Below are 14995 nucleotides of genomic sequence, written 5' to 3'. Positions count from 1 at the left end.
TCATCTCTCCAGTTGAGCTCTTTTGCCACCTGCCTTCTGCAAGGCACGTCTCTATCTCGTGCAGGCAGAGGCCGAACATGCAGCTCTTCTAGCCGGTCCACGGGGCCACTCTGCACGGTGCTTTCTTCTGCCGTGTCCTTCAAGGGTCTTGCCTTGGTAAACCTTTCGTTTTTCACCTTCTGCTGCTTCTTCAGGGTTTCCAGAGCCTCGTGGACAAAGTTCTCCGCATACACTTTTAATTCTGAGCGGAGCTGCTGAATTTTGCAAATTGCTTTGGCAATGCTACTGTCCCCTTCAAGTGCGCTCCTGTCTTGGAATATCTCAGCAGCATTTTGGAAGGGTGGCAACACCAGGAGGCTCGTGGCTTCTTGTGCCTGCTCTTCAGAGGCTCCCGACGATCCTTCTTCTTCCCTGACCTGGCTCAAGGAAGGTGCCTGGGGTGGCTGCAGCTGTCTCTGAGAAAGAGTCTTCACGGGCAGCTTCAGGATCTCCAAAAACTTGCAGTGGAAGCGATACTCAAACTGAGACGCTACAAACCGTTTCAAGGTGGCTGCAATGCTCTTAGCAGCATCTCTGGTGATTTTGTCCAAAGAAGGCAGAGAAGCTGCTGCGTCCTGCCTAGGAAAGTCATCTTGCCTCGCTCTGCTTTCACCCAATGTGCCTTCTGGAGTGGCTCCGGCGACAACGCGCTTCTGCCCGCGCCTGGCCAGCAGCGTGGGCTCAGAGGTGTTTGATGTCCTGTATGCCCCTCGCTTCCGCAGGTGATCCGAAAGGCTTGCTGCCATCTCTCTAGCCGCCTGCCACACTTCCTCCCAGAGATCTGGAGGAGGCGTCTCTGAAAGCCCGACCCTTCCTCCAGTATCAAACAACCTTCCGCGGATCATCAGGGGAGCCCTGCTTAAAATGTGGACTGACTGCTCCAGCTCTTTCACCCTCTGCAGCACTTTCTCCACCATGCGCTCTGCCAGCTCCTGCACTTCTGTCAGCCTTTTCCAGTTCAAGGTGGTGCGGGCTTTAGCGGGCCTTTCCTCCTTTGAGCACTTCTGTAACAGAAAGCAGGAGGACCTGTTGAGTGAACGGTGAACAGACTGAAGAGAGGGGGTGGAGGAGGCTGACTTACTGGCTTGAACTCTTGGCCCCGGCCTTGCCTGCGGTGGGCGTTGGAGGCTTGACTGTCACAGGTGTTGTGGTCCTGGCTGCCATTGGCCCTGTGGTCTTGATTGCCTTGGGGGTTGTGGTCTAGGCTCCCGTGGTTGTTGTCTTCTTGACTGCCATGGTGCTTGTGTTCATGGCTCCCATGGGTGTTCTTTTCTTGGCTGCCGTTGGTGGCAATTTCTCGGCTGCCACGGGCGTTCTGATCCTGCCTGCCATGGGTGTTGCGTTCGTGGCTACCACGGGTGTTGTGTTGGTGGCTGCCACAGGTTTTGTGTTCTTCACTGCCACAGGTGTTGTGGTCTTGGCTGCCATTGGTGCTTTGTTCTTGGCTGCCATGGGTGGTGTTTTCCTGGCTGCCACGGGTGCCATGGTCTTGGCTGCCACAGGTGCCATGGTCTTGGCTGCCACGGGTCTTGCCTGCTTGGCTCCCGTGACACCTCTGCCTATTATCGGAGGCTTGTTGGCACCTTGTCCAGACCTGAATGTGAAGAATGCTCATTTTATGAGTAGGAACAAGCAGTCCTTGACCCTGGAGTTCCCTGCATTGTCATGCTTTCCGAGAAGCCGTTGCCCAAGATGGGGAAGCAGGGAGCAGGAGAGAAGGGCCTCTCTCAGCACTCGGACGGCACTCAGGGACGACTTTCCCACCCGTGCCCAAATCCCGCACCCTGCATCAGCTGCTCAGCACGGACCTGCGCAGTCCTTTCCATGCCACAAGAGCTGGCACACCAGCTCAGCCTTCCCCGCTTCTTCAGGTCATGCCTTCCTGGGAGAAGGGAAACCTCAACCCCCTGCACCACAAAAGATACCTGTGAACCCTGAGGTTTAGGATCGTGTTCCCGCCCTTCTGTTTTCTCAAGCTCTATCTTGAGCGTCGTCAGGTACTGCCTGTACTGGTTGAATTCACGCAGGCTGCAAACAACCTATGGCGAGATGAGGGGAGAAATCACCCAGCACTTGTGCTGCCCGTGTGCAGCCTGCCTTGGCGCGAGGAGCGCTAGCCCAGTGGCAGCTGCTCCCGCACACCCGGGCCCTGCCCGGTGTCAGGGAGTCCGGCTCCCAGCACCCAGTGCGGAGTCGTGCTCCTCGCTGTGCCCCCTGGCCGCGCGCCCGCTGCTGTGGCAGCACCGCACAGCCTGGAAAGAGCAGATGGGAATGCCTAGAGCAAGCTTTGGGCTACTCCTGTCCCCGCAGCAGAGAAAGCAGCACAACAGCCCCGCGCCCTCCACCTGCAAGGACCGGCTGCAGCAAGCGCTCTGGCAACCTCCCCCTCCTGTGGCAACTCTACTTCTCACCCGCATGGACACCCTACTTTGCCATCCTTGGTGATGAAACCTTCTTTCCTCAGCCTACGCAGGTTGTCTTTGCGGTTGTAGTATTTCCGCAAATGGGGGTCATGCAGGCTGTTGTACTCATTCCCCAGCAAGTGACAGTACGGATCTCCAAGATCAAAGTGACCGGCCGGCCGGTGAAGCTGTAAGATACATTGTGCATGGGAAGATCAGGGTAGGGTGGCTGAGGAAAGAGACAAAGACGCTTTGCAGCTTTGTCAGCTCATAGGGTAGCGCTCTCCAGGCTCAGGGATTTAGGGTCATTCCTGGCTCAGCACCTAGCTCGCCCCTAAGCTAGGGGGAATCGTACCCAAAGGAAAGCTTATTCTACTTGGGAGAGTTCAGCCGAGGAGAATCCCCCAGCTCCACAGCTCCCGTCTTGTGGCTGTCTCTAGAGGGATACCTGACACGTTTCCCCAATAGAGAAGCCTTGCCATTTACAGCTGTGCACAGACAGAGCGCAAGAGAAGGGAAAACTCTCCTGGAGAGTCTCCCAGGTTCTGTATGAGCATCGCTGGCCTTGCTGCTAGGACACTGCGCCCTGGCTGCCTTGCTGCCTGCTGCGCGCCGGGCCCCGTGGAACACTTCTCCAGTGCCACACACCAGGCTGCCACTGGCTCTGCAAGCTCATGCGTGGGCAGAGACCCACATTGCAACCTGCTCTCCCAACTCCTGCACACGACCTGGGGCCTCCTCCTGGCAGCTCCTGCCTTCTCTGAGCGCACAGACCATCTGTTCCCTGTCACACTAAGGACTGTAGCTCCCGCTGACACCAGGATATCCCACTGCTTAGATGGAGGAATGTCCCTCTTGCAGTATGCTCAGCGTGTCCAGCAAGAAGAGGAGGAAGAGGGGACTTTCCTGACTCCGTTCAGCTGCTTTTACCTTTACACCCAGCTTGGTCCGGTGGAAGACTGTGCTTGAGCCCGGCTCCACGGGGATCTTGACACCAAGCGGCAAGTTCAGCAGCTCATTAGAATCTCTGAGCTGCTGTCTTCGGCGCCCGGGCTGGAAAGAAAGAGGCGCTCATGGGCTTTTGAAGCGCAGGCTCCACAGCCTTCCTGCACAGCAGCTTCCAGAAGTGCGCCTTGAAAGCCCCAGGCAAGGAGGGTGCCAAGAATGGCCTATTCCTCAAGCACGCTCTGCTCCTCTGGTCACTTGCCTACAACTCCAGCCCCTTTACCAAGCCCTGACGTCCTTGCACAGCACTCTCTGGCCTGCAGAGCTGGACTCCAGCAGCGGCAAAGAGACACAGTTCCCCAAGAGCCTCCTCCGGCCTCCCCCTATGCCTGTCACTCTCCCTCCCCTGTGCACTCCCAATGCCAACAGCAGCCCCACACAGCTGCTGGCTCCCACGCTGAGCCCTCTCTGCAGCCCAGTACACACCTCGGCCCTCTTCTCCTCTGTGCTCGCTAATCCATCTCTGTTTCGGACATCAGCACGGGGAATGTTCTCCATGCTTTGTTCCAAAACTTTTTCCACGAGCTGCGAACTTCGCTGGCTCCAATGGCTCCAGCAGCACCCAGCTCTGCCGGCCGCGGCCGCTCGCCTCATGAGTGACCCCAGCCTCACAATGGCGCATTGTCGCATGGCCGCTTTCGCGCGCCACCGCCCGTCCTGGCAGGCCCCCTGGGGCTGGCCTGCAGCCCGGCCTACCCTCGCCTTGCCGAGGGGCCTTGTCGGCTCTGTGCCGGTCTTCCCCGGGTGGAGGCTTGCGCAGACCTTGGAGGAGAGGCCTTGGAGCTCAGTTTGCACAGACGGCAGATCTTCTTGAGCATTTTTAAAGCTCGCTTTGTACCAAAGATGTACCTCCCTCTGCCTCAGTGATGTGAGGCAGCCATTCGTAATGGGCTGGACTGGACGTGTCCGTCCAGACGAGTGTCATGACCGTGGCTCTTTGGCCCGTCCCTTTCCTCACATGATGTTACCATAGGGAACATGGAAGGAGAGGCTGCTGAAAGACTTCGGCCGCTTAATCCCTTCTAAGCAAGTATTTTGTCAATAATGAGTGCTCTGCACAGGCCTAGATGCTCTCCAGCAAAAAGCAGAGTAACAAGTGAACAACCGTCCTCCCTGCGACACCACAGTGGTAGGATTCTTACGAGAACCACCGAGGATTCCTATGTGTCATATACTGGCAAGCCATTTGTTGGATAAAAGGTGTCATCTGTTGTACGCTGAGCACATGCTATTTGTGATTTGCGTGACCGGAGCAGTCTCTCCATACTGCTGAACTGCAGGCGTAAAGCACCTAGGCTGGGGGGGATTGTTGCCTTCAGTCTGCTGCTCAAGCGTGTACTGGGAAGTACGGCGTCGCCGTGATGTTTGTTACTACTGCTTGTTCCATGCTTTATGTTGCCTGATTCCTCAACACAGTGTGGCCAGGTAATGAAGAGGTCTCTATTTAAATAACTATTTTGGACAAGGTGTCGTTGTACTGTGGCGCTCATAGTGATAGAATCTTAAGGTGCCTTAGGGCAGGCAGAAGCAAAATGGGGCTGACGCAGGCAGTAGACAATGGCATGTAGGCTAAGTCCACCGGCAGCTATGAAAACGCTGATGCTGGGGAATCTCTGGCTCAGGAAGCCCTAAGACCCAGAGTGCCACTACTGCAGCTCGCTTCGAGAGTGACGTGTGTCCCGCCAGCATATATACACGCACATGGAGCTGGGGCTAGAGTGGGGAATGGAATGACCCTTGCGGGAGTTCTCCGTCCACCAAGTCTCTGTGCAGTTGAAATACATATAGGTAGCTCGCTCTGCCGCCAAATCAACGGTGGACATTCGGCTGCTGCCATGGAAATGCTTCAGGTGAACTCTGAAGCAGAGCAGGCTTGCCTCTACTGACACCCTAACGGAGGGATGGGAAGCAAGCGCAGGAGTACATGTGTGAGTGCAAGCGGTGGGAGCAGCCTTGCCTGCCTGGGTTATGGCTAGATAGCCCAGGCCTGCCCCAATGCCCTCGCCCCGAGAAAGGGCGCTCTGGAGCCCTTGCCCCCCGTAGGCTGCTTGAAGAGAAGCTTTGGCTCATCTGCCTCGCGACCTGGGCACAAGGTCTCGCGCAGCTCTCAAAGCACTTGCCTGTCCCTGTCATGACAAGGTGCAAACCACCAGAGCAGCCCAGGCCTACAAGAACGTCCATGCAGTGCTTGGAAGTAACATTTTTATTCTGTTTCCTGGTAATCCCTCTGTCAGCATTCATGTTGCCCCGGCTTGTCTGTCACCAGCTTTAAATGCATCGGTCTCACCCGGGCTCCGCTCTGGGAAGGGCACTTTGGAGCTGTTGGAGGGACGGGCTGCCTGCAATAGTGCTGCGCAATGGAGGGGAAAGGCTCTCGTGTGCTCCCTGGCCTCGCTTTTGGTTGGATATCCAGCAGTGCAGAAGGAGGTCTTGATGCCGGTGGCGAGGAGAAAGTGAGAGGTTTCTGCATGTCTTTGGGTGTGCTCTGAGCAAGATACTCAGAGCTTTGGTGGATGGATGGGAGCAGATGAGCTGAATGTTTCTCTGCATATTCTGGAGACTCTGCCTCATCCTCTGAAAGCATGGTCATTCCAGGGACCATGATGGGAGGGAGCTTTGTTCTTGGCTGACTGTCCACTAACTTGCCAGGAGCAGTAGTCCTTCCTTCTGGTTTTGGAAAGACCTGTCCCAGATTGCTGCCGTTCTCATCTCTCCAGTTGAGCTCTTTTGCCACCTGCCTTCTGCAAGGCACGTCTCTATCTCGTGCAGGCAGAGGCCGAACATGCAGCTCTTCTAGCCGGTCCACGGGGCCACTCTGCACGGTGCTTTCTTCTGCCGTGTCCTTCAAGGGTCTTGCCTTGGTAAACCTTTCGTTTTTCACCTTCTGCTGCTTCTTCAGGGTTTCCAGAGCCTCGTGGACAAAGTTCTCCGCATACACTTTTAATTCTGAGCGGAGCTGCTGAATTTTGCAAATTGCTTTGGCAATGCTACTGTCCCCTTCAAGTGCGCTCCTGTCTTGGAATATCTCAGCAGCATTTTGGAAGGGTGGCAACACCAGGAGGCTCGTGGCTTCTTGTGCCTGCTCTTCAGAGGCTCCCGACGATCCTTCTTCTTCCCTGACCTGGCTCAAGGAAGGTGCCTGGGGTGGCTGCAGCTGTCTCTGAGAAAGAGTCTTCACGGGCAGCTTCAGGATCTCCAAAAACTTGCAGTGGAAGCGATACTCAAACTGAGACGCTACAAACCGTTTCAAGGTGGCTGCAATGCTCTTAGCAGCATCTCTGGTGATTTTGTCCAAAGAAGGCAGAGAAGCTGCTGCGTCCTGCCTAGGAAAGTCATCTTGCCTCGCTCTGCTTTCACCCAATGTGCCTTCTGGAGTGGCTCCGGCGACAACGCGCTTCTGCCCGCGCCTGGCCAGCAGCGTGGGCTCAGAGGTGTTTGATGTCCTGTATGCCCCTCGCTTCCGCAGGTGATCCGAAAGGCTTGCTGCCATCTCTCTAGCCGCCTGCCACACTTCCTCCCAGAGATCTGGAGGAGGCGTCTCTGAAAGCCCGACCCTTCCTCCAGTATCAAACAACCTTCCGCGGATCATCAGGGGAGCCCTGCTTAAAATGTGGACTGACTGCTCCAGCTCTTTCACCCTCTGCAGCACTTTCTCCACCATGCGCTCTGCCAGCTCCTGCACTTCTGTCAGCCTTTTCCAGTTCAAGGTGGTGCGGGCTTTAGCGGGCCTTTCCTCCTTTGAGCACTTCTGCAACAGAAAGCAGGAGGACCTGTTGAGTGAACGGTGAACAGACTGAAGAGAGGGGGTGGAGGAGGCTGACTTACTGGATTGAACTCTTGGCCCCGGCCTTGCCTGCGGTGGGCGTTGGAGGCTTGACTGTCACAGGTGTTGTGGTCCTGGCTGCCATTGGCCCTGTGGTCTTGATTGCCTTGGGGGTTGTGGTCTAGGCTCCCGTGGTTGTTGTCTTCTTGACTGCCATGGTGCTTGTGTTCATGGCTGCCATGGGTGTTCTTTTCTTGGCTGCCGTTGGTGGCAATTTCTTGGCTGCCACGGGCGTTCTGGTCCTGGCTGCCATGGGTGTTGCGTTCGTGGCTACCACGGGTGTTGTGTTGGTGGCTGCCACAGGTTTTGTGTTCTTCACTGCCACAGGTGTTGTGATCTTGGCTGCCATTGGTGCTTTGTTCTTGGCTGCCATGGGTGGTGTTTTCCTGGCTGCCACGGGTGCCATGGTCTTGGCTGCCACGGGTGCCATGGTCTTGGCTGCCACGGGTCTTGCCTGCTTGGCTCCCGTGACACCTCTGCCTATTATCGGAGGCTTGTTGGCACCTTGTCCAGACCTGAATGTGAAGAATGCTCATTTTATGAGTAGGAACAAGCAGTCCTTGACCCTGGAGTTCCCTGCATTGTCATGCTTTCTGAGAAGCCGTTGCCCAAGATGGGGAAGCAGGGAGCAGGAGAGAAGGGCCTCTCTCAGCACTCGGACGGCACTCAGGGACGACTTTCCCACCCGTGCCCAAATCCCGCACCCTGCATCAGCTGCTCAGCACGGACCTGCGCAGTCCTTTCCATGCCACAAGAGCTGGCACACCAGCTCAGCCTTCCCCGCTTCTTCAGGTCATGCCTTCCTGGGAGAAGGGAAACCTCAACCCCCTGCACCACAAAAGGTACCTGTGAACCCTGAGGTTTAGGATCGTGTTCCCGCCCTTCTGTTTTCTCAAGCTCTATCTTGAGCGTCGTCAGGTACTGCCTGTACTGGTTGAATTCACGCAGGCTGCAAACAACCTACGGCAAGATGAGGGGAGAAATCACCCAGCACTTGTGCTGCTCATGCGCAGCCTGCCTTGGCGGGAGGAACGCCAGCCCAGTGGCAGCTGCTCCCGCGCGCCCGGGCCCTGTCCGGTGTCAGGGAGTCCGGCTCCCAGCACCCAGTGCGGAGTCGTGCTCCTCGCTGCGTCTCCTGGCCACGTGCCCGCTGCTGTGGCAGCACCGCACAGCCTGGGAAGAGCAGATGGGAATGCCCAGAGCGAGCTTTGGGCTACTCCTGCGCCCGCAGCAGGGAAAGCAGTACAGCAGTCCCGCGCCCTCCACCTGCACTCAGTGGCTGCAGCAAGCACTCTGGCAACCTCCCCCTCCTGTGGCAACTCTACTTCTCACCCGCATGGACACCCTACTTTGCCATCCTTGGTGATGAAACCTTCTCTCCTCAGCCTACGCAGGTTGTCTTTGCGGTTGTAGTATTTCCGCAAATGGGGGTCATGCAGGCTGTTGTACTCATTCCCCAGCAAGTGACAGTACGGATCTCCAAGATCAAAGTGACCGGCCGGCCGGTGAAGCTGTAAGATACATTGTGCATGGGAAGATCAGGGTAGGGTGGCTGAGGAAAGAGACAAAGACGCTTTGCAGCTTTGTCAGCTCATAGGGTAGCGCTCTCCAGGCTCAGGGATTTAGGGTCATTCCTGGCTCAGCACCTAGCTCGCCCCTAAGCTAGGGGGAATCGTACCCAAAGGAAAGCTTATTCTACTTGGGAGAGTTCAGCCGAGGAGAATCCCCCAGCTCCACAGCTCCTGTCTTGTGGCTGTCTCTAGAGGGATACCTGACACGTTTCCCCAATAGAGAAGCCTTGCCATTTACAACTGTGCACAGACAGAGCGCAAGAGAAGGGAAAACTCTCCTGGAGAGTCTCCCAGGTTCTGTATGAGCATCGCTGGCCTTGCTGCTAGGACACTGCGCCCTGGCTGCCTTGCTGCCTGCTGCGCGCCGGGCCCCGTGGAACACTTCTCCAGTGCCACACACCAGGCTGCCACTGGCTCTGCAAGCTCATGCGTGGGCAGAGACCCACATTGCAACCTGCTCTCCCAACTCCTGCATACGACCTGGGGCCTCCTCCTGGCAGCTCCTGCCTTCTCTGAGCGCACAGACCATCTGTTCCCTGTCACACTAAGGACTGTAGCTCCCGCTGACACCAGGATATCCCACTGCTTGGATGGAGGAATGTCCCTCTTGCAGTATGCTCAGCGTGTCCAGCAAGAAGAGGAGGAAGAGGGGACTTTCCTGACTCCGTTCAGCTGCTTTTACCTTTACACCCAGCTTGGTCCGGTGGAAGACTGTGCTTGAGCCCGGCTCCACGGGGATCTTGACACCAAGCGGCAAGTTCAGCAGCTCATTAGAATCTCTGAGCTGCTGTCTTCGGCGCCCGGGCTGGAAAGAAAGAGGCGCTCATGGGCTTTTGAAGCGCAGGCTCCACAGCCTTCCTGCACAGCAGCTTCCAGAAGTGCGCCTTGAAAGCCCCAGGCAAGGAGGGTGCCAAGAATGGCCTATTCCTCAAGCACGCTCTGCTCCTCTGGTCACTTGCCTACAACTCCAGCCCCTTTACCAAGCCCTGACGTCCTTGCACAGCACTCTCTGGCCTGCAGAGCTGGACTCCAGCAGCGGCAAAGAGACACAGTTCCCCAAGAGCCTCCTCCGGCCTCCCCCTATGCCTGTCACTCTCCCTCCCCTGTGCACTCCCAATGCCAAGAGCAGCCCCACACAGCTGCTGGCTCCCACGCTGAGCCCTCTCTGCAGCCCAGTACACACCTCGGCCCTCTTCTCCTCTGTGCTCGCTAATCCATCTCTGTTTCGGACATCAGCACGGGGAATGTTCTCCATGCTTTGTTCCAAAACTTTTTCCACGAGCTGCGAACTTCGCTGGCTCCAATGGCTCCAGCAGCACCCAGCTCTGCCGGCCGCGGCCGCTCGCCTCATGAGTGACCCCAGCCTCACAATGGCGCATTGTCGCATGGCCGCTTTCGCGCGCCACCGCCCGTCCTGGCAGGCCCCCTGGGGCTGGCCTGCAGCCCGGCCTACCCTCGCCTTGCCGAGGGGCCTTGTCGGCTCTGTGCCGGTCTTCCCCGGGTGGAGGCTTGCGCAGACCTTGGAGGAGAGGCCTTGGAGCTCAGTTTGCACAGACGGCAGATCTTCTTGAGCATTTTTAAAGCTCGCTTTGTACCAAAGATGTACCTCCCTCTGCCTCAGTGATGTGAGGCAGCCATTCGTAATGGGCTGGACTGGACGTGTCCGTCCAGACGAGTGTCATGACCGTGGCTCTTTGGCCCGTCCCTTTCCTCACATGATGTTACCATAGGGAACATGGAAGGAGAGGCTGCTGAAAGACTTCGGCCGCTTAATCCCTTCTAAGCAAGTATTTTGTCAATAATGAGTGCTCTGCACAGGCCTAGATGCTCTCCAGCAAAAAGCAGAGTAACAAGTGAACAACCGTCCTCCCTGCGACACCACAGTGGTAGGATTCTTACGAGAACCACCGAGGATTCCTATGTGTCATATACTGGCAAGCCATTTGTTGGATAAAAGGTGTCATCTGTTGTACGCTGAGCACATGCTATTTGTGATTTGCGTGACCGGAGCAGTCTCTCCATACTGCTGAACTGCAGGCGTAAAGCACCTAGGCTGGGGGGGATTGTTGCCTTCAGTCTGCTGCTCAAGCGTGTACTGGGAAGTACGGCGTCGCCGTGATGTTTGTTACTACTGCTTGTTCCATGCTTTATGTTGCCTGATTCCTCAACACAGTGTGGCCAGGTAATGAAGAGGTCTCTATTTAAATAACTATTTTGGACAAGGTGTCGTTGTACTGTGGCGCTCATAGTGATAGAATCTTAAGGTGCCTTAGGGCAGGCAGAAGCAAAATGGGGCTGACGCAGGCAGTAGACAATGGCATGTAGGCTAAGTCCACCGGCAGCTATGAAAACGCTGATGCTGGGGAATCTCTGGCTCAGGAAGCCCTAAGACCCAGAGTGCCACTACTGCAGCTCGCTTCGAGAGTGACGTGTGTCCCGCCAGCATATATACACGCACATGGAGCTGGGGCTAGAGTGGGGAATGGAATGACCCTTGCGGGAGTTCTCCGTCCACCAAGTCTCTGTGCAGTTGAAATACATATAGGTAGCTCGCTCTGCCGCCAAATCAACGGTGGACATTCGGCTGCTGCCATGGAAATGCTTCAGGTGAACTCTGAAGCAGAGCAGGCTTGCCTCTACTGACACCCTAACGGAGGGATGGGAAGCAAGCGCAGGAGTACATGTGTGAGTGCAAGCGGTGGGAGCAGCCTTGCCTGCCTGGGTTATGGCTAGATAGCCCAGGCCTGCCCCAATGCCCTCGCCCCGAGAAAGGGCGCTCTGGAGCCCTTGCCCCCCGTAGGCTGCTTGAAGAGAAGCTTTGGCTCGTCTGCCTCGCGACCTGGGCACAAGGTCTCGCGCAGCTCTCAAAGCACTTGCCTGTCCCTGTCATGACAAGGTGCAAACCACCAGAGCAGCCCAGGCCTACAAGAACGTCCATGCAGTGCTTGGAAGTAACATTTTTATTCTGTTTCCTGGTAATCCCTCTGTCAGCATTCATGTTGCCCTGGCTTGTCTGTCACCAGCTTTAAATGCATCGGTCTCACCCGGGCTCCGCTCTGGGAAGGGCACTTTGGAGCTGTTGGAGGGACGGGCTGCCTGCAATAGTGCTGCGCAATGGAGGGGAAAGGCTCTCGTGTGCTCCCTGGCCTCGCTTTTGGTTGGATATCCAGCAGTGCAGAAGGAGGTCTTGATGCCGGTGGCGAGGAGAAAGTGAGAGGTTTCTGCATGTCTTTGGGTGTGCTCTGAGCAAGATACTCAGAGCTTTGGTGGATGGATGGGAGCAGATGAGCTGAATGTTTCTCTGCATATTCTGGAGACTCTGCCTCATCCTCTGAAAGCATGGTCATTCCAGGGACCATGATGGGAGGGAGCTTTGTTCTTGGCTGACTGTCCACTAACTTGCCAGGAGCAGTAGTCCTTCCTTCTGGTTTTGGAAAGACCTGTCCCAGATTGCTCCCGTTCTCATCTCTCCAGTTGAGCTCTTTTGCCACCTGCCTTCTGCAAGGCACGTCTCTATCTCGTGCAGGCAGAGGCCGAACATGCAGCTCTTCTAGCCGGTCCACGGGGCCACTCTGCACGGTGCTTTCTTCTGCCGTGTCCTTCAAGGGTCTTGCCTTGGTAAACCTTTCGTTTTTCACCTTCTGCTGCTTCTTCAGGGTTTCCAGAGCCTCGTGGACAAAGTTCTCCGCATACACTTTTAATTCTGAGCGGAGCTGCTGAATTTTGCAAATTGCTTTGGCAATGCTACTGTCCCCTTCAAGTGCGCTCCTGTCTTGGAATATCTCAGCAGCATTTTGGAAGGGTGGCAACACCAGGAGGCTCGTGGCTTCTTGTGCCTGCTCTTCAGAGGCTCCCGACGATCCTTCTTCTTCCCTGACCTGGCTCAAGGAAGGTGCCTGGGGTGGCTGCAGCTGTCTCTGAGAAAGAGTCTTCACGGGCAGCTTCAGGATCTCCAAAAACTTGCAGTGGAAGCGATACTCAAACTGAGACGCTACAAACCGTTTCAAGGTGGCTGCAATGCTCTTAGCAGCATCTCTGGTGATTTTGTCCAAAGAAGGCAGAGAAGCTGCTGCGTCCTGCCTAGGAAAGTCATCTTGCCTCGCTCTGCTTTCACCCAATGTGCCTTCTGGAGTGGCTCCGGCGACAACGCGCTTCTGCCCGCGCCTGGCCAGCAGCGTGGGCTCAGAGGTGTTTGATGTCCTGTATGCCCCTCGCTTCCGCAGGTGATCCGAAAGGCTTGCTGCCATCTCTCTAGCCGCCTGCCACACTTCCTCCCAGAGATCTGGAGGAGGCGTCTCTGAAAGCCCGACCCTTCCTCCAGTATCAAACAACCTTCCGCGGATCATCAGGGGAGCCCTGCTTAAAATGTGGACTGACTGCTCCAGCTCTTTCACCCTCTGCAGCACTTTCTCCACCATGCGCTCTGCCAGCTCCTGCACTTCTGTCAGCCTTTTCCAGTTCAAGGTGGTGCGGGCTTTAGCGGGCCTTTCCTCCTTTGAGCACTTCTGCAACAGAAAGCAGGAGGACCTGTTGAGTGAACGGTGAACAGACTGAAGAGAGGGGGTGGAGGAGGCTGACTTACTGGATTGAACTCTTGGCCCCGGCCTTGCCTGCGGTGGGCGTTGGAGGCTTGACTGTCACAGGTGTTGTGGTCCTGGCTGCCATTGGCCCTGTGGTCTTGATTGCCTTGGGGGTTGTGGTCTAGGCTCCCGTGGTTGTTGTCTTCTTGACTGCCATGGTGCTTGTGTTCATGGCTGCCATGGGTGTTCTTTTCTTGGCTGCCGTTGGTGGCAATTTCTTGGCTGCCACGGGCGTTCTGGTCCTGGCTGCCATGGGTGTTGCGTTCGTGGCTACCACGGGTGTTGTGTTGGTGGCTGCCACAGGTTTTGTGTTCTTCACTGCCACAGGTGTTGTGATCTTGGCTGCCATTGGTGCTTTGTTCTTGGCTGCCATGGGTGGTGTTTTCCTGGCTGCCACGGGTGCCATGGTCTTGGCTGCCACGGGTGCCATGGTCTTGGCTGCCACGGGTCTTGCCTGCTTGGCTCCCGTGACACCTCTGCCTATTATCGGAGGCTTGTTGGCACCTTGTCCAGACCTGAATGTGAAGAATGCTCATTTTATGAGTAGGAACAAGCAGTCCTTGACCCTGGAGTTCCCTGCATTGTCATGCTTTCTGAGAAGCCGTTGCCCAAGATGGGGAAGCAGGGAGCAGGAGAGAAGGGCCTCTCTCAGCACTCGGACGGCACTCAGGGACGACTTTCCCACCCGTGCCCAAATCCCGCACCCTGCATCAGCTGCTCAGCACGGACCTGCGCAGTCCTTTCCATGCCACAAGAGCTGGCACACCAGCTCAGCCTTCCCCGCTTCTTCAGGTCATGCCTTCCTGGGAGAAGGGAAACCTCAACCCCCTGCACCACAAAAGGTACCTGTGAACCCTGAGGTTTAGGATCGTGTTCCCGCCCTTCTGTTTTCTCAAGCTCTATCTTGAGCGTCGTCAGGTACTGCCTGTACTGGTTGAATTCACGCAGGCTGCAAACAACCTACGGCAAGATGAGGGGAGAAATCACCCAGCACTTGTGCTGCTCATGCGCAGCCTGCCTTGGCGGGAGGAACGCCAGCCCAGTGGCAGCTGCTCCCGCGCGCCCGGGCCCTGTCCGGTGTCAGGGAGTCCGGCTCCCAGCACCCAGTGCGGAGTCGTGCTCCTCGCTGCGTCTCCTGGCCACGTGCCCGCTGCTGTGGCAGCACCGCACAGCCTGGGAAGAGCAGATGGGAATGCCCAGAGCGAGCTTTGGGCTACTCCTGCGCCCGCAGCAGGGAAAGCAGTACAGCAGTCCCGCGCCCTCCACCTGCACTCAGTGGCTGCAGCAAGCACTCTGGCAACCTCCCCCTCCTGTGGCAACTCTACTTCTCACCCGCATGGACACCCTACTTTGCCATCCTTGGTGATGAAACCTTCTCTCCTCAGCCTACGCAGGTTGTCTTTGCGGTTGTAGTATTTCCGCAAATGGGGGTCATGCAGGCTGTTGTACTCATTCCCCAGCAAGTGACAGTACGGATCTCCAAGATCAAAGTGACCGGCCGGCCGGTGAAGCTGTAAGATACATTGTGCATGGGAAGATCAGGGTAGGGTGGCTGAGGAAAGAGACAAAGACGCT

At 56.5% G+C, this 14995-nt stretch overlaps 1 protein-coding gene across 1 annotated transcript in view; it reads right to left on the bottom strand.

Moving 5' to 3' along the window:
- The window catches only part of LOC148590696 (uncharacterized), a 36677-nt gene that overhangs the window by 11288 nt on the left and 10394 nt on the right, over positions 1-14995 (bottom strand). The window contains exons 7-17 of the mRNA XM_088538721.1: positions 14770-14931; positions 14258-14380; positions 11885-11896; positions 9523-9606; positions 8619-8780; positions 8107-8229; positions 5734-5745; positions 3372-3455; positions 2468-2629; positions 1944-2078; positions 19-33 (exon numbers count right to left, since the gene is read on the bottom strand). Coding sequence (XP_088394847.1) covers positions 19-33; positions 1944-2078; positions 2468-2629; positions 3372-3455; positions 5734-5745; positions 8107-8229; positions 8619-8780; positions 9523-9606; positions 11885-11896; positions 14258-14380; positions 14770-14931 — 1074 coding nt within the window. The remainder of the gene's footprint in view (positions 1-18; positions 34-1943; positions 2079-2467; positions 2630-3371; positions 3456-5733; positions 5746-8106; positions 8230-8618; positions 8781-9522; positions 9607-11884; positions 11897-14257; positions 14381-14769; positions 14932-14995) is intronic.

Source organism: Tinamus guttatus, unplaced genomic scaffold (genome assembly GCF_059628265.1).
Source record: "Tinamus guttatus ecotype Peru unplaced genomic scaffold, ASM5962826v1 Tinamus_guttatus_pri_ptg001150l, whole genome shotgun sequence".
Lineage (NCBI taxonomy): Eukaryota > Metazoa > Chordata > Aves > Tinamiformes > Tinamidae > Tinamus > Tinamus guttatus.
The sequence above is the reverse complement of the archived record's forward strand: the minus strand, read 5'-3'. Positions and strand labels throughout refer to the sequence as shown.